The sequence below is a fragment of the Anopheles ziemanni genome, chromosome 3 (assembly GCF_943734765.1).
Source record: "Anopheles ziemanni chromosome 3, idAnoZiCoDA_A2_x.2, whole genome shotgun sequence".
Classification (NCBI taxonomy): Eukaryota; Metazoa; Arthropoda; class Insecta; order Diptera; family Culicidae; genus Anopheles; species Anopheles ziemanni.
In genome coordinates, this window is record NC_080706.1 from 56096667 (window position 1) to 56120501 (window position 23835).

Here is a 23835-nt window from a genome sequence, read left to right on the forward strand (position 1 = left end):
CTCGCATACCGACGTTGTTGTAGCAAGCGAATGAAACTTTTCATGAAACGTTTCAATTAAGCAAATGCGTCCGTTCCCGCCGGGTCGTAGTTTCGCGTTTTTTAAACATAGCGGGAACGAAATCCGTTTTTTTCATATGGAGTTTCCCGTCGTCCAGCGGGATTCCCGCGGGACGGCGGGAATATTCGTGCGAATACCGCTGTGTCTAGCCGTCGCTTTAGATTTTATAGCATCATTGTCGTGCTGCCGTTCGATTCGATCAAAACTAGTGGTGCGAAAATTAATTCCTTTCAAAAATTTCATAAGTCCTGATTTCCGAGTCCGAATCCCAATCCATCAAGCGCGTGCAGTTTCAACCTTCCTTGTATTTGTTATCAGCTGATGAGTGAATCGTGTCTGAATCGACTCGCATCGATTTAAAAAAGATTCAGATTAAGGTTGAATCGTATAAAATAGAATCTCAATCAAATCAAATGAGATTCGACTCCGTCAAATGTGATCTAATCGAAAGGAATCAGTCATGAACGCGCGAGAGGTAATCTTTCGAATCGCGCTTTTGCCAACACTAGTCAAAATTCAATTGACAGCGAATGCATGATGTGTCACAGTTTCGGAAAGTGTAGAAAAGTGTAAAATTGTCGAGATCGGTAGAACGATTCGTCGGTTCTTCTTCGAGTAGGTCGCGTAAATTCCTACGCCGGTGTAGATAATCCTCCGTGGAATCTAAGCGTAGTTGAGTTTGACCCGTGATTCGGTTGTTTTCGTTTTGTTCCTTTTATTTCGAACATCTGGTACGCGAACACGTACTGCACTGAATTCCACCCTAATATTAGTCATAGCTATTTTTGTTTAATATCGATCAATACATTAGATTCCGGGTGGCTCGGTGTATATAGGACCCACTAGAACACATCAAAGTTAAAGGAAACAATAGAAAATATCGTGCAATCCAAGAAAATCCGTTTCAAACACCGGTGGATGACTCAGAGTGCAACATAATCAGCAGCGAAAAGAGAGTGTTGAGAAAACCCACGGACCGTAAAACGCGAGCAGCACAATGTTCAGTTGGTTAAAACGGGAAACGAAAAATGAAGAGGTGGTGGAAAATGTGTTGGGAGAGCTGAAGAAAATCTATCGCAGTAAACTGCTACCTCTAGAAGAGCACTACAATTTTCACGATTTCCACTCTCCCAAACTGGAAGACTCGGATTTCGATGCAAAACCCATGATACTGTTGGTAGGACAGTACTCCACGGGTAAAACCACCTTCATCCGTTATCTGTTGGAGCGCGACTTTCCCGGTATCCGGATTGGTCCGGAGCCAACGACGGATCGCTTTATTGCTGTTATGTATGACGACAAGGAGGGTATGATCCCGGGCAACGCACTGGTGGTCGATCCGAAGAAACAGTTTCGTCCACTGGAAAAGTATGGCAACGCGTTCCTAAACCGATTCCAGTGCTCGACGGTTCCTTCTCCGGTGCTACGAGCAATCTCGATCGTTGACACACCGGGAATTCTATCCGGCGAGAAGCAGCGTGTTGACAGAGGCTACGATTTTACTGGCGTGTTGGAATGGTTCGCGGAACGTGTGGATCGCATCATTTTGCTGTTCGATGCGCACAAACTGGACATCTCGGACGAATTCCGCCGATCGATCGAAGCCCTGCGCGGCCATGACGATAAGATACGGATAGTGTTGAACAAAGCCGACATGATCGACCATCAGCAGCTGATGCGAGTTTACGGTGCCCTTATGTGGTCGCTCGGAAAGGTGCTACAAACGCCCGAGGTGGCCCGCGTGTATATCGGCTCGTTTTGGGACCAGCCGCTGCGGTACGATGTGAACCGGCGACTCTTCGAGGACGAGGAGCAGGATCTGTTCCGTGATTTGCAGTCGCTACCAAGAAATGCTGCCCTTCGCAAGCTTAACGATCTCATCAAGCGAGCCCGGCTGGCTAAAGTGCACGCGTACCTTATTTCGGAACTGCGCAAAGAGATGCCCCAAATGTTTGGAAAGGACAGCAAAAAGAAGGAACTTATTAAAAACCTCGGCGCCATCTACGATCGCGTTTGTCGCGAGCATCAAGTTTCGATTGGTGATTTGCCGGATATCAAGAAGATGCAGGAGGTGCTCGCTAACCAGGACTTCACCAAGTTCCACTCCCTCAAGATGTCTCTGCTGGAAGTAGTCGATCGCATGCTGGCGATAGATATCGCCCGGTTAATGGGTATGATCCCGCAGGAAGAGATGCAACTAGTTTCGGAGCCGCTCGTCAAAGGTACGTGTCATCTGTCTTTTTTCTAGGTTCTTTGTTACGTAACCGTCCACATTCCATGTTACTACGCGAGCAGATGGGCGTTGTACGCAACTGGTGGCAATTGTATTCCTCGTGGTTGACTTTTTTTATCTAATCTCGATGATAAACCCTGCAACCAAGCTTTCATGTGGAGCTCATGGTCATCGGACCGTGATGCTCTCAACGCGTAACCCATGAGACTCAATGTTGACCAACTCAGGATCAGTACGCTGGCGGATGTCATTATCAACTCTTTCCTTTACTCGTCAGTGGCACATACTCGGAACCCTTTTTTTTGTCAGAACGAATCCTCGACAGTGCAGGCAAAAGTGCTGGGGCATGATAGTGACAAGTAGCTCCGTACGCGCCGTGGCATTCAAAACCAGTTTATTGTAATACAGCTCACAGTAGCTGGTCGGTAAAAGCACCTTGTTCTCAATTGTCGATACCTTATCGGTTGCATGGAAATAGGGCATCGCAATGCCTTGCAATGCCAAATTAATTTGTGTTCTTGCTTTTCTTGTTACTTAATTGGGTTTCAAATGACCATAGGCGTGAATCTGTTATCGTGCCTAGTAAAATCTATTTAAAAAATAGATCAAAATATTAAAAAAAACTACACGGCGTTCCACACCGTTGAAGATAGTCGTATGGATCATTTCAAATGGTTCAAAGAGAGCACTACCGTTGGCCAACATAATATTTATATGGAGATAAAATATCTACTTGGATACCAGAATGCCCGTGATTCTATGTTCGTAGTAAAAAAACTTTAGATGAACTTCCAGTAGTGGATGATTAATGTGTGAAGGTCAGTTTTTCTACTCTGCTGTCCAATCAAATGAATCTTAACGTACCATCGTCAGTCATAATTTTCCGCTCTGAGACCAACTCGGTCGATTCGACAATCAATCAATGCACTTCACGATGCTTCCCTGGCTGTGCCGTTTGCTAGTCTTCATTATTATTATTGTTATTAGTATTTCATACAGTACATCTAACAGGGCTGCCAATCACTCGCTCCACATGACGTCACCGTGTGTGGTAGTTCTTTTTTTGCCTTTTTATCAGTCAGACGTTCTGATGTGCCCGCCAACGGACGGTACGGTTTATTAGAGCGGCAATGTTAATTCCCGGCCATTGGTTTGGGTTGGCCACCAGAACGTTGAAACACAATTAGCATTGTGTGGGGCCTATATGATATCAGTCGAACGGTGGTTCGGTGACACGGTGCCACGTTGAACCAGCACCGCATTCTCTGGTTATGCGTTGGTCTATTTACAGTTTTTCCTATGCTTGTTGGGACTCCTTTGCATTGCGATTGCATAAGTGGCTCGAGGGTCGCAAAGATGCCGCCCGCTACCATTACTACTGCCATCGGGTGCTTTCGCACATACCATTCCGGACTCCGCTATTGACCCACGGATGCTGTTTGTCTAGCCTCTGGAAAACACTTGAAAGTAGCGCACATTCGTTAGCAATTTATCATCATCGGCTCCGTTGAGACAATTTCAGATCTTTTTTCATCCGGCTTTCCGGCCTCAGTCAATTGGCTGACTGGTGCGGAGAGCGATTTTGATGCCATCCATCGGACGAGCTAATTGACTTGTCTGGAGAAATCTCCCCTGTTCGAACGTCTTAATAGTGATTTAGTGCTTGTAAGCCATGTTGCATTTTTATTACTTTTTCTGTTAAGGTAGATGCAATTTTAACAAAGAACAAAGAAATCCGAAATGTTTTTATGGTGCTCAAATGTTTTAGGATAGTTTATGTTTGAGCTTACACATATTTGACGAACAGAATAAAATGTATTTTTATTTATTATAACTCATCCTCGGAGTAATATTTACTTTTATTATCTAATTCAACGGAATGGACTGTATTTATGAAACGGATATATCGAGTCAATTTTGTGTATGGCACCGTTCGGTACGGGTCACACGCTTTTTGCATAAAAAAAAATTTTTCAATCGACATAAGATCCGTAATAATTTAAGTACTTCGCTTTTGTATCTTTTATATTTAAAGGCTTTAATTTAAATTTAACATTAAATCTTATTAGTTACCGTAAAGATATATTGTTTTCTTCCATTGCCAAATATTTTGTAGTTTTAATATTTAAAATATTTGAAAATTTGAATAGTAATTTATTACACTTCCAATTGTCTAGTGCCCTCAGGTCATTTATTATCAAAGCACTGCAGCAGTAAAATATTCGTGCAGAATATAAACAAATAATTATTTGGTGCTTGTTGTACTGGTGGCTCATGTCCTATCTACAAATGGTCTAACGCTCTTGCATACGTTGATAACATGGATGAAGTAAATTGGCACTGAAAAACAGTGTTAAACAAGCCGGCCAATGTGTGCAATGCAAAATACGTATGACGTTGAAGGCTCGTTAATTTTACACCATGCTGCCAGCATTGCTGAGCGCAGGTGCTTTCAGTTATGTAAGCATTACTGTTATTTATTGAAATGAGAAGGAGGCAAACTTTACGAACCGTGGTCACAGTTAGTTCCGTTTAACCCAAAAAGTTGTATTTGTAAGGACATCTGATGCTCGAAAGGAACATGCAGCGCTTCATGACGAAACTTTTGAACAAACTTGAAAACGTGAAAACATGCCCAGTCAGTGTCGCCAGCGCGATATGAAGAAATGATAACGAACAAAACTGGTAGAGTAACACTGCAACGTATTTGCAACGTAAAGTTTTCACCTCAGTTTGTTTCATAACAGTTTTTTTTAAAGTTTCACCTCGGTTTGTTTCCATGACTCATGAGCAATAAATGCAGGCGTGGCTGGTCGCAAAACGGTTTCACAAATGATGTAATGTTCTATATTTGCTGAAATAATATGCTCTTAGTGTTGGTTCGTTTACCAAAATTTTTTACCCACGAATGAAGTACTGTTGGTTAATTTGCTAGTAGTTTGCGTTAGTGGTTTTTCAAAACGATTATAAAAATGCAGTTATTTAGTAATATTGGTTTACAAGAAATGATTCATTGATATTCAATTGATGATGGCTGGTTTCCACGTTCGTTTAACGATTGATAAAGACGCTGCACAAACATCTGCTATCATAATATTACACACTGATAAAAAGAAATGCCTCATACCTGACGGAATGTAATAGCCGACCCTTGTTTGCCGATATTTCACGGCGTGTTAGCATCTTTGCGAGTTTCTGACAACAAATTTTTTCGTGACAAACGTGCATTACTTTATCTACCGAAAGGTGCCAATGAAGGGTGGTGTCCCCTAAGACCGATGAACGGCGCGCGTGCAAACTGTGTTTAGGCGTAACTTTTTCTTACTCATCGAAGCTCCTTTCTGCCACACCCATCTTTTCTGCCATACTTTTCTTTTTATTCATTCGTTTGTAGATGCCGGATGTAGCCTAGATGTGTAGGAGAGAAATAATTTCTCATTTTTTCAGATATATCACCTAAATGAAACAGTGTTACAGTACTTTTCAACAGATTGAAGCGATTAAAATATTAGTCAAACACCAATTGTAAATTAGCTTATAAAAAAGAATGAAAAGCCATAATAAAACCAAGTTTTAACATGTACTAGAAACGAGTGGCCAAGTATCAAGCAACGCAAATATGGACAGCGGGAGATCTGCGCAAAATGGCAAATATAACGAAGATTGCCCCAGCTTCGTACATAGGAATAAGACCCCATAGGAAGTAGAATGTACTGTACGTCAGTCATGGAATGTCGTCGGGAGCGAGTCGTGATTTGCTGGGGGCTATAAAAACCACTAGCGAGGCAGACTCCTATCTCGGTCGTTTTTTCAGGTCGGTCTGTATGCCGCACAGGATACGCAGCCTGTAGGCAAATGTATGTTAACGATAGAAAAATGTTTTCCCATGGTAAACTTTTCTCAAGTGCAGAACAAATTGTAGCACAGAGGCGATGGAGATTTCCAATGATGTGTTCGACCCACCACAGTCGGGCAAGTGACGTGATGATAACTAAGCCTCCGAGTTATATATTGAGGGCCCATTGAAAACGGAAGGTCGGGCTCGAGCAGCAAAAGCGTGCAAAATACGTGTGTTGTGTTTTTCCGAGTACACTTTCCTACTCGACGATCTCCTGCTGGGATTTCACTGGGTTCGGTCTCGGTCTATGTGTGCGTTACACATCCTGCGGGAAAGCAGGTTGACTTTGACATGGTGTGAATTGGTTCGTTTGTGTGTGTGTGTATCGTGTGTGCCTGCCGTGCTGCGGTGTCTTCTTGGTCCAAAGTTTCGAAGGCGAGTTAGCGTGATCTGCCGTAGTATACACCATAACGGGGCTGCACACCAACCAGTTGCTCGCCACTCATTTGATGGTGGGTTTTGAAGTTTTCACTACCCTAATATTACCATCCGGTTCCTGTTTCTCCCGCCGTCAACTATCCAGACGACCGCGGCAGCGAGGATTTCTCACCTTGCTATCGTTACATATCCGAATGAACGGTTTAAAGCCATTTCAGCGTACGAGGTGAAGCAAAATCAACCCGTTGTTCTATTTTATACCTTCTCTGGGAGTAGTTTATTCCTCGGTGAACAGGTTGGTAAAACATGTTTTGGTTACGGACACTCGGGTATTTATTATATGTCGAACTGTGGCGTGGAAGCATGGCTTAAAATAAAAATCCTACCGGATGTAGTGTGGTGAGGATATAAAATGGGTGTTAATTACATCTACCAAACTGTGTTTATATCGTGGGAAATGTTCTTTTTCCAAATGAGTTAAGGGATGGTTATGCCCATCCTTTCCTTTGTTTGTAGAAAAAAACGATAGGGGTTTGATATTTCTGTATCGTATGAATATAAACCCCGATCGAAACATCCATGCATCCATGTGTTTCATGTAAGTCATTTTGGATAATAAATATGCAGTGGAAGCATCAACATTCTAGACATATTTTTTACTCAGATTTGCCGGTATTCAAATATCTGTTATCAGCTTTTTACTAAGTAATGCTTGCAAACGTAAATGCTTACATTTCTTTGCAGTGGTGCAACTTTTCCCTTATGTGTGAATTCATTTATACTTCTTGGTAATGAACGCGTAGCGTGAGCCATCTAAGAAAACCAAATCTTATCTCATGTAAGGACTAGAAGGTTAATGAATTTAATCAGTTTATTTTTATTATCTCCTCAATTTCTCATGTTTGGCACATGATAGATGAATTTTCAGGCTCTTGACTTTTAGAACAGCGTTTAAGACGTTGATTTTGTTACGTCAATTTTGAATATACTAACCCGGGTATCCAATCTCTCACTCAAGACTGAAGATACTTACGAAAAAATGCCACACCTCTATGAACAATCCGTCTCTATACATCTCTTATACCCTAGACATTTTTTCACCCTGAATCATCATTCTCGTCTTGATGGCACTTGACATGAAGCGCCGCGATTACGATGACTAAGAATAAGGGAATAGAGATGCAGAAAAAAGCATTTGATAAAATGGAAGAAGTATGTGCTCTAAAAGTAAAAGAGGCTTTTTAACACGATAATATGAAAAGGATAGCTTTACCTACATTGTTGCTATTGGCTTGGTAAACGAGCTGTCGGATGTTTTTGTGATGAATTCACGCCTTTGCCTTTTCTATGTACTTACCTCGTCTCAGTTGGAAGAATAAAAATAAGGGACGTGATAAGCATAGCATTTTTGCATTAAACTGGATCTCTATACTGCTTTCAAGCGATAAGGTAATTGTGTATCTTTCTGAAATCTTTGCTTGTTTAACCTTGGACCAGCGATTGTGGGGAACACATTTCCTTGATATTTGACAGTCGAATTGGAATCAACTTTCCATACGTATTTTTTATTTATTTTCTTTGTAAATTTAACATACATATTTTGTTCATCCATTCATATGTTATACGAAAGTTCTCCTCCTCGATTTAATAGTAGTACCCCATTTTCGTTGATAATAAATGCAATTTTTTAATGCAGTTAGTATCCAAATGGAAAACAAGGATAGTTAGCTTGTCGATAGTTAATTGAATATGAGCAGCAGTACAAGGAACACCAAGCAGCTATTTCTACACACAGGGTAATTAGTTTACAACACAACAATATTCTTAATGCCGCACCCTCTCTGGGTTAACCACTTATCGCATTGAGTGTTTGCCAAAAGGTTTCCAATGTACGAGTATGTTGCAATTGATTCACTCTTGAAAGTATTTCACAGTTTCGCAATGCATTCGATCGAACGTTCACGTCGTAGTCTCTTGTCTGATTTTAACATTTCAATAGAATCAATAGATAATAGTTCAAAAAATCTTAAACGGTTTAATTTATTGTTTGAAAAATTGGTCCAATTGGACTTTGAGACAACAACAAGATTAAGAAGCTTTTCATGCATTTTAGCAAATGTTTCTCACGCTGTCTACTTAGACGCTTAAAAGGAACAACATTCTTTTTTTGGAAATTACAGTAAAGTAAATAATTTGTGCAATTACTAATGCAACATGCGAAACGCTCGTTTTTAGACAAGATCAATATGACATACGAACAAGGTAATAAACACATTGAACACATATGTCAAGGTACCACTATACATTGAGAAATAGTAGAAGGTGAAGCTTTTCGATTTTGAAAGTTTTTTTGCGGTGGTTTCTCACACAGTCAGATGTATTGAACGCATCACCTTTTTAGTGAATTTATGTGCCGATTCTGAATAAAAGAGAAAAAAGGTCTATTTTTTCTTCTCTATTAATCTTGATACACACAAAAAACGAAGATACTAATAGAAACGTTTTTGGCGCATTTGCTGTCCTTTGTTGGGTTTTCCGGACCAGCGAAGGGCATCGCTCGGAAAGGCGGAGATTCTTTCGATTTTTGTTTCCATTCAGTCCACAAAAGCGTTCGACAAAGCTTTGCAACCATCGTCAACCGTCGTTATGATATCTTATCGAACTCTTCGCCGGCTCTTTATGCCCGAAATCTAGCACTACCGTCAACGAGATCCCTTTTTGGTCCTTCGATTTTTTTCTCTTTCAATTTACATTGACTTTCATCTTTCTACGTCATGCTTTGCAACCACTGGCAGTCAACCAGTTTGATTAGTTATGCCGAAATGTGACGAGAAAAGATACAAAAGTTAAGAAACTGCGGAACGGGTTGTTGTACCATCAGTGTAAAAACTCACCGTCCCGTAAGCCTCACCATTTTGTTTCACTTAGGAAGAAAAGTAGGTACTTATTTAACACCACAGAAATATACAGGAAATACAGAAGGAAAACAGTCATAGAATTCTATACTTCGTTGGAGGTGCGAAGCCGCAAAGAAAATTATTTTTGTGTGTGTTTCCCCTGGACAGAAAACTCATCATGGTACATCGTTCTTGGTACATAATTGGCGATGTGCCGGCGAAAGATGGAGAAAATGTTGTGGAGGGTAGCATTTTACCTTATTCTGCCACAAAACGGACCTCCCAAAGCGGAGGAATTCTTTATTTATCGTTTTTTTTTGCATTACTCCCCAGAGGAAAAGGAAACTTGGCATTTGCTACTCTTCAGTGTATTGGGTTTCAATCTACTTTGTTATGCAACCGTGAATTGGCCTGGGAGAATGGCCGATTGACAGCGAAGCTGAAATGGGTGAGGCCGCCGTCCTAGGTTTTACTTTGTCTGTCGAAATCATTTGTAAGCGTGGGCGTTCGTGTGAGAGGTTGGTAATTTTCCGACAACCCTCCAAGGACATCAAACGAACTCGGACCACTTGGACATGTTTTTTTCTCTCCTTACGACAACCGAAGAATTGTAAACCAATACTCTTCCGCGCTTGTTGATTTTTCCTCCTTCGAGCAGTCAGTACCCTTGACTTAACCGCCATCACTGCGACCGCCACCAACCCAGGTTAATGTGATTGGTTTAGGGTTGCAATGGGAGATTTGAGACTGAGAGAAAAAAAGGTATAGAAAATAAAATAATCGAACGTTGTTGAGTTTGGTAACGGATTTAATACTTGTTTGTTTGGCATGCTGTTATTACTTCGATGTTTTCAATTCTTGGAAAATAAATTCAATTTCAATCGAGAAGACGAACACCCATCGCCAAAGGAAACGGAATTCTCTGTTTGCTGCTGTGGCGTTCTGATTTGTCGAAATGGAAGGAGAAAGTGGTAAACAAGTTTACGGCACATTCGCGACGGCGATGGAACATGCGAAGAGTTTGCACTGGGAACGCTTGTTCATAGTCCAGAAACAAGATTGTGGTGTTCACTTGTTCTTTTCTGAACGTTGTGATTCCAAGAAGATCGAAGTGTCAAATATTGCCAAGTAAGGCAGGAGTGTTCCGGACCAATACGAATGGGTCATCATGACCTACTTGATTCGGTTAGCAGAAAGCAATATGTTAGTGGTGCGTAGATTTTACCAAGTAGGGCAGCTGCAGTAGTAGTAATTTTCAAATCATTTCGATGATCATAGCAAAGAAAAACAATCCTTCAAACGAAAGAAAGTCTTTTAGTCAAACTTAAGCAATCTTTTGGGGATGGAGCTGGTTAAGTAAGCAAGCAGGTCGTTGTCGAATAAGAAAAACAGGATAACGTGACTGAGAAAAAAAGAGGAAAAAGAGAAGAAATAGAAACAGAGACAGAGCGAGTGAGATCGAGCAATGAGATGAAGGAGTGGGTTGACACCGAAGAAGCTATCACAATAACGCGTTCCGGATCGGATGCCACATGTTCGCGCATAAAATTTGTCGCCTAAAGTAAAGCGACAAACACCGGGCACGGAGTGGAACGCCCGTGCCATACCTTCACGCAAGCTCCGCGTTACACGTTGCCTTGCTTCTGGCGCGTTTCTCTAGCTGGACGGTCGATGCATGCCCGGACAAAGTGTGTGTGTGTGTGTGTGTGTGTGTGTGTGTGTGTGTATAGTACAAATACCGGCACACGCCGGCCGCCATTGCGTCCTTTTGCTGAGTTTGCCTTCCGTTCGCCGCTTGCCGAAAGGAAGCGAAAGAATAGGTTGCATAGAGTGTTTGTCTTAAATTACATAAACACTTCACATTAGCGCAATGGCTTCCGGATACGGAAACACTGCCGTGCGGCGCGGCAGCTGCTTTGGCGGATTGGGGCTGGCGACCCAGAGAGTTGTCGCGCTGGCTACGGCTAGAATTAATGGTAATGAGGCTTATGGGGTAAATGTACGGCTGCATCCTCCGTGGAGGATGGAAGCAAACAGTCTCCCCCTGCGCCGAGGTTTCTGCTCCCTCGCCCTCCTCCCGCCGTTGGACCGGGACCCGGCCGGTTTTGCGGTATTAATTATTCAGTACAGTGTACGGTGGTATGCGCCAGGGCAGCAACATAAGGACACGCTCGCGAGCGTTTTTTAATACACTTTTTCATAATATTTTATGACTTTTACCGCACCATTTTCCCTACTTATACCCATTTGGTGCCGCGGCGGGCACACTTCCCTGACCTGGGAAGCTTTGGGTGTTTTAGGTCCAACTTTCAACTCAACCCCAAAGGTACCGCTGGTGTGTGGTCCTAGAGGGGGCTGGGGTGAGTTTTGATGCTGTAAAAAAAAACGAAAAAAGTTTAACCTGCGATGAGCGAAAGGAGAAAAGCACCGACACAGCAAAGCGCCACGCCCGCAGTCCGCAGGAGGGCAATTTTTCAATTTTCCCCATCAACGAGCTTACGGAGGGGCCGGCCCTGGATGCGCCGTTTGAATGCTGATGAAGTTTGACCATCGTGCGATGGTTGGAGCGCGCACTTCCACTACGCGATGATGGTCCGAACCCGTGTCTCGTCCATCCGAGCAGCAAACTCTCGGTGCGGTGCAAGTGAAAGCAAGTGAACTGCGAGACCATTTATGTCGTACTCTGTGTCTGTGCGAATATTGTTTCCACGGTTCGCCCGTTACTGCCAGCGAATGGGAATGGGGGTGATGGAGCTGGCCGGACCGTTATGATTTTCCCCGGCCATTTCCAGCTTGACCGTGGCCGTGCGAAGGAACCAACGGCCAACGGACATGGCGCGGAGGGCAGTCGGAGCTCCACGTCTCTCGGGTTTTCTTTGATAAGACTCGCATAAAAAAAGCTTGACCTCAATCTTTCACCCGTCTAATACATATTTTCCACTCGCATCATCCCCCGGCAGTGCGCTCGTGGGGTCCACCACTTGGCCGTGCGCCCACACGAGCATACACACACATACACATATACGGCTGATCAGTGGGGGAACAGTTGCACATGTTCTCGTTTTGTTTGCTGCAGTCATACAATGGCATCGCCAAGTGAATTTCTGCGAAACTTGGACCAGCATGGAACGAAGGCGACTGTCTGTCTATCGGTCAGCCTGTCTGAAGCCATTATACCTCCACCAAGCACCCTCCCCCAGGGGTGAGGGGGGGCCCGGGGTCTGACGACTGGTGGATCATCTCGTACGTGATGATTTGTTTGTCGGCTTCTCGGCCAGCGGTCCGGTGCGAGATCCCACGGTGCACCGTTCGTCCGGCTGATGTGTGCTGCCTTCTTCCGAGAAGTGCCCGGATCAAGGGGAGATTTCATTTTGGGAGCATTTTCTGCTCACTTGATTTCCGGTGTCCTGGCCGCGCGTTGCCGTTGCTCTTTTGTTTCCCCGGCCGGCCATGTGGGAGATTATTTCCACGGAGGAAAGGCTGACACTGCTCTGGGACACACTGGCGCAAACACACAGTGTGCCTTCGTGATGGTGAAATTTCGGATGGGAAAGCGCATGGCTGTTGTATTCGGTGAAGCTTCCGTGAAATATTAGATAACATCATAATTCCCGGGAAAGCTATATGAACAGCCGTTGTGACCGACTAATCATAATCCAGAGGCGCAAAACTTCATTATGTTGAGATTTTTTTTTTGAATGAGAGACTCATATGCCTCACTATACATATACTCAATGCATCAGCGAATCATGTGCATCCCGCTGCTTAACCGAGTTCATGCAGTGAAAATGTCTGGCCACTGACACTTTCCATGCGCTTGACACTTGACGTGTGCGATGCCGTTGCTTGTCCGACGATTGATGGCGTCGTAAATGCCACGAAAATAATGACAACTGTGCGTCAGTGGCTTAGAAACTGAAATTTGAAACTGTATTTAACCTTAACTTCAACAGTCCAAATCGGTCTAACTGTCTCCCTTACAGACAGAGATTCAAGTGTAAATCGGTTAAATTTGACACATTTTAAAGCGTAACCTTCAGAGGTACCTCGAGCCTCGAAAGTGCCAATGCTTACTAAACTAACATCTTCAACGAAACAAAATAATAATGAAGATGTTTCTTTAGTGTGCATGATATTAAATGATGATCAGTTTGCACATATATTATTTGGGATTGTGATCAGCGAAAATTGCCACTGCTTCTCGAGGATGGTCCGCATCCTACGATATAATAAGCGAAAAGTTGGTTGAATTGCGTCGATTAATGTTAAATAATTGAATAAAAATGTGCAAAAATCCATAACAACGTGTTTTCCAAGCAAGGGACTGGAAACAAATGCCGCGAAACGTCAGTAGAAACAAAACGTGCGACAAAAAACTTACTCGAGCCTGGTTCAGTACAAATTCCATCCGCTTGGCTGAGTAAAGCTCAGGTAAAACTGTGAAGGGGTTAAAAGTGACCAAAATTACCTTAAAAATTGAGTTCACAAAAGTATAACACTTTTCCAAACCCCCTTGTACATGGTCTTAATTGGAAATAAATATCTTCCTTTCATTTTTTAAATGTTTCGAACAGAAAATTGACTTACTATTTTGTCGTATGATGTTCGGTTTATGCGTGCTACTTATTTTCTCATCGTTGCAGGTTAAACGGTTATACATTTCGTTTAGCTGTTAAATAATGATGGTTTTTTATCTATTTCAACTTCATGTTAGCTACGTGTTTTTTTTAGTTTACTAAAAAACAGTAAGTATATAATACTTTGTCTTACTGTTATTAAGCTCGCATGAATCCTTGCCTCTGTCTTTGCAAGTTTTTCGTCGAGAGTTATGTGTATAATTATTTTTTTTAATTTGGAATCACGGGTTCCGTTGGATTGAACATGTACTAAACTCGCAATAAATTGTCTTCCCAGTACCTTTAGCCCTATGTGCGTCACTGTGCGTGCGGGGGTGTTAAAGCTTTGTGGCGTTGGCAAGCTCGGGTACCTTTATGTTTCCAACATTTCATTCTTTCCGCAAAGAAACAGACCCCGGTTTGTGCACGCGCTGTGCGCTTTGCACTGCGGCGGGACGAGCAATGAAGTGAAGTTTGTGGATTTCTACCACTTCCTAACCATGAAATGAAATGAACATATAAGGGTCCCCAGAGAGGAGAGCAGAATGCTGAAACCGAATGTGGGCATGGAAGGGCGTAGTACCTGCCTCGAATACACCATGGGCATGTAAATGGGCAGTAAAAAGCACATCCGCGCAGCGCGGTACCAGCAGCTATGGGGTGGAAAGGCCGGGCAAGCCAGTCCAGTGCGCTGGGAAGATGCGACGAGGAATGGAAAAGTTTTGTCCTAACCATTGATAATGCCTCGCTGCTCGCCTTCTTGTGATTCGGTCATCCGCTAGACTCCAGCCCGGGGAGAAGGAAGGTTATGTCGTCGAAACTCGCAGGCACTCAACCGTACCGGTGACGCTTTGGCATTTGGCAGCCACGGGCGGGGACGCCGGGGTTCAGTTTTCCCATGCCGTGCCTAAGCCCAGCGCGGTCGCGACAGAACAACAACACGCATTCATCAAATTGCGGTGTCGTTTGTGAGGCGTTTAATTTTTTTCGGTTTTGTTTCAGTTCGATCATTGCTCGCGTGTTTTTGCTCCCGACTTTTCCGCGGGCACTTTTCCCTTCTGCACGAACCATCCTGGGGGGCGTTTTTCCAGGGCCGTCATTTTGCCTTTCACCTGTCAGCTAGGCTTACTTCGGTACTTTCCCGTATCCGGCTGCTGCTCGCTGTAACTCTCTGCCCCCCGTGACCCTCGCAGCCTACCACGAAGTACACCGTGACACGCACAATGGGGGATCGGTATGGGCTCTTATCATTGTGGCGAATTCTATTTTTACTGCCGGTACAAAAAACAACTCCATTTGCTGAATGCTGTTGGAAGAAGGTTGAATAAACGAAACAAACCGGAAGGGGAAAATGGCGCGTGAGGCAGGGAGAGACCACGTTACACAACTTTTTTTCTGATTTATGTCTGATGGATGTGTCACAATTTTGTTACGTTTTCTAAAGTTAAACGGCTAAATGGCAAAAAAATGTATACTAATAATTTATCCTTGGAATCCCATGGGACTCTCTGAAGCACTGTTTGAGGTTCATAGAAACAATTATAAGGAGTTTTGTGGAGTTTTTTTATCCTCTATATGTTCATAAACTTGTATTAGTAGCGCGGTTTTCTTGGCTATATATTTTGATTGGATATCAGATATCACGTATGCATTTCATTCATTTGCCTTCAGACTATTTGTTCACATCAATCGTTAATGTCATCTGCGGCGTGATTGATTAATCTCAATTCGATTGATCTGATACGCTAACAACAGGTTGCGCCTTTGCGAGATAGGATTGTTGCTACGCAGTTAATACGTTTATTTTCCTCGCTCTACCCAAACGTGCAGCATCCCCGTCTGGCGTGGGCCGCTATAAATGAGGTGGATTTTTGCTTTCCAACGCTGGGAGCACATACATAAAGCGAAAAAGTTAATGAAATTCATCTACATTTGCGTACCCTGTTCTTCGTCCCATCGGGAGTTCTTACTTTAAATGCTCAGTGATTTGAGAAAGAAACACAAACCAAATCATTTTGAGCCATTCTTTTCCGATTGACGCTAATGGGCGATGAGAATGGTTTTCGGAATGGAAATTGCTACTCAACGGAACAAAACGAAGGAGGCAAAGCCTCACCGAACTCCGAACGGTGGAATGCGAATTTGCGTGGTAGCGGAGCAAAAATGGAGCTCTACCGACGAAAACTGTGTGTTTTTTTTTTCATGTTGTTTTTCTATTCGTCCTTTATTTGTAGCAACTAAGCCGGGCGATGGGAAATTGTGGGAATGTACGTGAAGCAGCAGCAGCAGCAGCGTCGAGGAAAGAGAAACGGATTTCAAGAAAAACATTCCTACGCTGTGAAAGCACACCAGCAGCTCTCGGTGCACGGCATTCCGGACGTTTTCCACTCGTGCAGCGCGCAGTCCCAATCCGCTCGGCTCTGGTGGATCCAGCCGAGAAACGACACCGGTAGACGAGCAAAACGACGAATCACTTTGCTTTGCGAAACGGTGCACGCACGTGATTGATTGGCAATTTTCGGTTGGACCGAAATCGCTCCGTGCGATGCTGGGGTGCGTGATACGCTGTGAGAGGAAAGCATGTTGGAAAACCCGTGAGCCTTCACTTCTCCTGCGGAGCGGGAATGGTGGATGGTAGTTGGGCAGTTCTAAAGCCGACTTTGACGCTCACGGAACCCGCCGTTCGGTCGAGTCTCACCTTCACACATTCGTCGGTCCTAAGCTATCTGGAATGATACTGTAGGAAAATAAGCGAACCGAAATTAACAAAAAGTGTTCGACGAATGGTTGTTGTGAGAAGCGATTCTTGCCACGTTTTCCTTCATAACTTTACGTTAGAAAGTGGGAGGTCACGGTAGACAATAACCCGGAGCTCATGATTTGTATCAATGTTGTATCGGGAAGCCACGATCTCGTGTAAGAACCGATCCCGCCATGGAGTGTTTATGGCCTTCGAAAGGTGGTACATAAAACCATTGGACTACTAGAAGAAGGGAGACAGCAGTCGGGATTAACTGGTCCGTTACCCATTTGTGCGTGCATCCCTGTGTGTATTATTGCGTGCGCGCGTGCCGTCATTTGAAAACGGATGTTCTCACACTGTCGCTAGAAGCACACAAAATAAATATAATAAAAAAACATACCATCGTTTTCCAACCTGTTCGGTTTTCATAGTTGATTACGTTCATGCGTGATCTCGCTGCAGAGTGGTGTTAAAAATTCAAATCATGATCCAAACCGGAAGCATACCGTACCGCATCCTTCGAGCGGAACGCCAGCCAAACTAGACTACAAATCATCCACGAAGTCTCGTACGTGTGCGCTTCATGGCGTTATTTACTCTTGAACGGTGCTAACTTTATGGTTTATCTTCGAGAAAATGTATCATCGTTTGAGACTGTTGATTTGATTGGGCTATATGTGGCGCGAGCCTTATTGGTATTGTTTTGAAGATTAATGTAAGTGCGATGTCATTTTTGAGTGAGATCTAACATCCGCGTTTCTGACAACGGTAATATTATGGTAATGATGCAAATAAAACCAAAACAAATTTAATTTTATTTGGGGTTTGGCATAGGGTGTTATGGTGTGGAGTTTGTTCATATTCCGTACCATTTGAGATAAAAGACTCCCCGAATCGCCGTGTCCGACCATCTGAGAGCTGCATTTTATTTATTTTGTATCAAATTTTTCTATACTGTTTGAAAGCACGATGGGTATTGGTTAGAAATGTTCTGAAACGGTACTTTGCAGGAAAAAAACTGCGACATCATTTATTTTATGATTTTTGATGTACGAATTATTTGCTCGTCTTGTAGAAGCTTTTCCATTTATTTCGTTTGTTTAATTTAGTTGAAGTGTTGGTTTGATCAATTATTTCTTCCGTGTTATGATCTAGTTATAGTTGCTCTGCCAGTGGTTTAAACACTCGTTTAAAAAGTTATCTACGTAGAAAAAGTCATCCACCCAAGGAAAACCATGTAAACGCCTAACATTTCATTGATTCTTAAGGCCCCACTCAATTGATATTATTGTGTACCTTATCTCGTTGATATGTTAATAAGTATCTATAGCTGTTCCCTTTTATCTATGGTTAGGACAATCGAAGCGATGCTTTTCCTTATAACGGTGCCTCAACCACACACTCCTAAAGGTCCAGTGCAAAAACTTTGCACACTGTTTTCTTCGTTTGCTTGTGGCTTTGGAAGCAAGGGCCATTAGAAGTGAACATTCTATCATCGATGCTGTTGTTAAGCCGTTTGCAGTACCATTACGCTAATGGGTTGATGAATATGGTTTGAATGTTTCGGTGGAAAATAAGACCATCCTGGCTGTCACCCGCTCACACTTTTTTCCCATCCATATTGATGATGGTTCGCGATGCAAAATAACGCTTCGGAGATGGAAACCCTTCTTTCTCTGCGGTGTTATTCCGTGTTATCGAATATTGGGTGTATTAGTTGGGAATGCGTGAACGTCACGGTTCAAGGGAGGGAAGCTTTCGTATGATGAATAGTTGGATATGCAATCAGCTAAAAGGTTGTTGCAATTTGGATTGTACTGCGTGCAAACATTGGTGTTTATCACAGCACGGCAATGGAAGATAGCTTCAGATGCTTATGGACTGAACACAGGTTCTCGTTAGGGATGTGCGTCCGTGCTGTGCTTTTCAATCTCTATCCAAACGCATGGTGTTCTATGTACTCGAAATGGTTTATGCGTATTGATTTTTTATTTTTTACTGGTTCTCTAACAACTTTAAACTGAATTACGTTGTACCGGAGCTAGCGTCATAATTTGCATCAGCTATGCATAATCTATCCTCACCGTAACATTTATCGGCCGTAAAGCAATGACCATATTTTGACAAATGAGGCGCACTAAAATGAACTCTTTCGGAAGCTCGGATGAACCAGTCGGGGAAGAGCAAAGAATTGAAGTGGGTTATTATAAAGTGTAAAATTTATGATCTCTCATTAGCAGCCAGGGTGATACCAAGGGCAGGTCCGGTTGTGGCAGTAGGGTTCAGCGTGTTGGTCGAGTACTGGTTTAGGTTTTCTTCTCTTTTTTGTCGTTCATACTGAACGTACCCCAGCAATGTAATTAAATGGCACATATTAATTGAAATTAGTAAGTGCTCATTTTGTACCCGAATGGCATCAATTTGAATTAGCCATAATCCTCATCAGTATTTAAAATGGATTTCGAAGCAAAAGCCGCCGATTATACCATGGTTTGGTCTCCTCTGCACTGTACACTTCGCAGGGAGAAAAGGCGGATGCGGGTATCGCCTCTGGGAAGCCTTAAAAAAGCTGTAATAAAAATGTCCCCGAAAGTTCGTAAAATTAGTCTTCTTCGTCGTGTAACAAAATGGCCTCGCACTCTCTGAAGGATTATTAGTAGATCGTCCGTTAAACCGTGTGTTTACTCGAGCTTTATGCCGCTCGCAGTCGGGATTGCAGACGGGACCAAACACACGAATGACAAATAATACGTGCTTTTGATGGCAGGAATCCGGATCCAGTTTTTACGATCGTTCGAGTGCTAAAATCGATACCTTCCAAATCGTTGCCGAATCCGTGACGCAGGGGCCAAACCGGGAACAACACGCAGGGAAACAAAACCGCGCACAGTAATAAAATAAAAATGGATTTCACAATCCCGAATTGAATCACTTCAACACAAAAGCCGCACATCAAGCTTAGCTACCCCGATGGAGGCGCCTTGTAGGTCATGTCGGTTGGTGCCTCGTGTCGGATCGATCGGAGAGGATGATTTCAACGAGATGTGTTTTATTGTTCCCTCCGGTTCCTGCCGCAGCCGAACATGTGTGTGCTACTTAAAAGTGAATTTAGTTTCGTAGACAGGAATGTAGTTGGTGGGCGTGGGAATGATGTAAGCACGGTATCGTAATCGTACCCATAATATGGCTGAACTAGCGCTATCGCCTTGTAAGACGACCCCTGGTACAACTCGGTGCGAAAATCGCATAACTTCGTATGTGTCCTCATGCATACGGCCGGTACGTGTGCCGAAGCCGGTTTCGTTGGACTTCCAGTGTTTATATAATCCACTGCGAAGAGATTGTATCCTGCTGTCGTTCCCGCAGGCCGTGGTATGAGCGCCCCTTATTTGTCCTCCTTTTGGAGCTCTCGTAGAACCCTACGTACAAAGAACCAAGGGCTAAGAAAGGAAAAAAAATGGTAAAACGAAAGGGCGAGACGCAATCCATTGCAAACGTTCCGAACGGTGTGAACAATTCTTTGCACGTTCACGACCTTCATCTTCCTTTCGCTCGAGGAGGATTGTGAAGATAACGCGTTTTCCCTAAGCAGGGCATGGTGTACATATTCTGTGGGGGATGTTAAATGGAAGTAATTATAATGGGAAATAGACAAACTTACCCATCGACGTAGTGATTCGCAAAAAGAAATGAACTTGTACCATGCTACCACTCTATACTCACCAATATTAAAGTTTTCCGCGACTAAGGTTTCAATCGTTTTTATAAATCGAAATGTCCCAAACCAACCGGAAAGAAGTGGATCGACGTAACCATAATCGGTTGAGTACTGGAAGGACTTATGTTTGTACAGCAGCGTGGCTGGTATGCTGTTTATGTTTCCATTTATTTTCGAACGCCTCGGTTGTTAGTGCATGTCATCATTTCGTGAAATACGGTCGGTTTTTGGGAAAGAATACATAATACTGACATGTCCGGGTACTTTCGCTCCAAACGTCGTCTCGAGAGCGTAGCATGAAGACATGGCTTTTTATCCGTAAGCTTGCCAAAGACAGCCAAAGGCATCTGTTTGTTCGTTTGTTTCTTAAGAAAAAACGGCTTCTAAAATCCACAGACACGCTCACTTGTTGTGTCGAGTCTTGTTGCAACACGAACAACAATGTGAAAGGAGTAAGGGGAAAGGGTTTTTTCCTAGCTCCAGTCCCCCTAGGTTTTTGCTCCGCATGATCTCTTTCCATTAACGAAACCTTAGATCGCATCCAGCCACCAACGTTGCCACCATTATGCTCGACTCAGGCTCCAGCGCACTGTCAACAAACAAAAGGTTAAATATTTAGGATATAATTTGAAAGACAAATGCCGTCCCAGTAGAGGCGGGGATATGGGGTTGGGAATTGCCGTCGCAAACTTTTCACATTTTCATCATCCAGAGAACCACTACTTTTCCATCCGACACAGTGTCATAGCTGACCCGCCGTACACTCTTACCCCAAAGACACGACCGACAGCTTCATCATCAGTCAATAGTTTCGGTGCGCTTTTATATAAATTTCTATCCCCACAATATGTTGGCTTCCAGGACAAACCAATGGGTCGGCGATGGAAACGAGCTTTTTGGGGCACCTTTTGCTGAGAGGTTCGCATGTTTTTTTTCTCTAACATTTTGACGCCATTCCATACAGCTATTTTCTTTTGTATGTATTCTTATGCTACGTTTTCGGATTCATTTGGCTTGTGTTTTTTGTGCACTATAAGACATATAAAAGGACGCAAAACGATTTTTATTGGAGCACAAGAAACGAAATGAACAACATTATAGTAAAGTTTGTAGGGTTGTACAAAAATATATTCGTGCCACAAGGTTGAAAAAAAACTGTGTGTTTTATCATGTTTCTGTAACATGTTCTTCTAAATTATTTATTATCAGAACTCTTAAACCCTTTACTAAACCCTTTACTAAAACCAATATCACAAAGCTTAATTCTATATTTGATATTGTTGTAAATATTTTTTTGAATTGTCCTATATAAAGCCTATGGAAAAATGTGAAATATATTGTTAGTGAGTTTTTGCGCTTGATCTTCAAAGTAAAGTCATATCTGTTTCTTGTGATTTTGAATATCACAAAGTGTAACGTCTTACTGTTTATTGTTTGATTTGTCTTTTCATCACTCAAGTTTGTCCTTCAATTTACGAATTCATCACTGTATCAGTTCATTCTCTATTGCATTCAATTCATAGCCACACTTTTACATCAATGTGTGCATTTCCGTCTTTTTTCATTCATTCGTTTTTGTCCTAATGTTTTATCCATTCGAGAAAAATTCAATACTCATGTAGGTTCATACAGTTTGCTGCTCAAACGCAGTGGTCTATATATCGTATCTTTAAATCCTGGAGAGAATCAAAGTGCTTGTCTTTATATCGAATAAAAATTTCATTGATACGGTTGTGGGCAAGACACGCTTGGTTGCAGTTGGGTCAGCAGATGAAATTCGTTCTTGTACTTGTGGGGCAATAGATCCAGGTGTCCGTTGTCGAGTCTCTTCTCTGTGTGGCCATATAGATATATATATATATGTATGTACTAACGTTTAGCTTTTGGGAATAGCCAAGAAACGATTCAAAGCCCTCACCCGAACATTAGGCGAAGTATTAAACCTCCGTTTCTCATTTCCGCACACTTAGAGCTAGTTGATTCGTTTTCCGCATTTTCTAAACGATTGTTTTCGTTGATTTTCGTTCTCTTTCATTATTCCATCGTCCTTGCTGCTGCGGTTCTTCGTTGCCGGAACATCGTCTTCCTCTCTTTAGGAGGAGCATTCGATGGCGTCGAGGATGTCCTATCGCCGTTCGGTTACCGGAAGGGAGAGGGCATCGATGCCGGGTACGGAGAGGTGGATTGGATTTGCAATCGCGATCGTGCCCGAACGGATCCCATCTTCGAGTCACTGCAGCCGATTGATGGAAAGATTTCCGGTGCCGGTGAGTATCATCATCATCATCAACACCACCACTACTACCGCCCCATCATTGCCAGTTAAGACTTCCCGGAGTTTCCTTACCTTGTCCCGGAACGGCAACCATTCGAACTGAATTTGGGGCTTTTGCTTCTAGAAATCACTCGTGAATCGATTAATCAATCGATAGATAGAGTGGAGCTTAATAACGATTTCTGATCTCTTTTTTCGGGCTTACTTTCTTTTTCGTTCTTTTCCCTATTCGGATGACGCCTATTTCGTAACTGCCAACCTCGACGGACAACCACCGCAGCCGCCAAGTCGGAGCTGATCAAATCGAAGTTGCCGAACAACGTGCTGAGCAAGATCTGGAAGCTTTCCGACTACGACCAGGACGGTTTCCTAGACATTGAGGAGTTCGCTCTGGCGATGCATTTAATCAACGTCAAAATGGATGGCAACGAGCTGCCAACTGCCTTGCCCACTCACCTGGTACCACCATCGAAGAGACGGGCGGACTAGGGATTAGACACCCCGAAATAACATCCGTGGCTGAGTAACATTTCGATCTTTGCGTTATATTCGTGTGCTGGTTCCGCTCTACCGGTACGCTTGAGCTTTGTTTTTCTTTTTACCCCCCCCCCCCCGCCCCCCCTTCTTTTCCTCATGTGGAAGGCCACCCGTATTCTTTGGGATCCTAATGTTAACTTGATGACCGCTGGTGGTCGTTCAATCGAAAATTTTCCCTCGTGTCTTCGTTGATATCGGCTTTTGCTTATCGTTTAGTCTTTCTTTTTGTTGTTTGCTGTTCGGAATTATTTCTTACTTTTTCAGCTCAATATCTTTAATACGAATGGTTATCCTACTTGCCAAAAGCACGGGACATCTCTGAGTTTTTGAGCACTTAATAGAGCACTATCAAGCACTCTTTCAGATTGCTTCTGTCTGCTAACTGTGTGAAAGGTGGGTTTGTTCTACTTCGCCTGTGCCCGCCTTTCCGATTAGGTAGGATGCACCTTTTTCTGGATAGATAAAAATTACCAAAAGAAC

General features: G+C 43.1%; 1 protein-coding gene across 1 annotated transcript; it reads left to right on the forward strand.

Moving 5' to 3' along the window:
* The first annotated feature begins 628 nt into the window (after positions 1 to 628).
* Positions 629 to 23388, forward strand: LOC131288492 (EH domain-containing protein 3). The gene is made up of 3 exons (XM_058317630.1): positions 629 to 2282; positions 22640 to 22810; positions 23099 to 23388. Exons 1-3 carry the CDS (start codon positions 1058 to 1060, stop codon positions 23305 to 23307), a joined length of 1605 nt encoding a protein of 534 aa, XP_058173613.1. The 5' UTR covers positions 629 to 1057; the 3' UTR covers positions 23308 to 23388.
* The last annotated feature ends 447 nt before the right edge of the window (positions 23389 to 23835 follow it).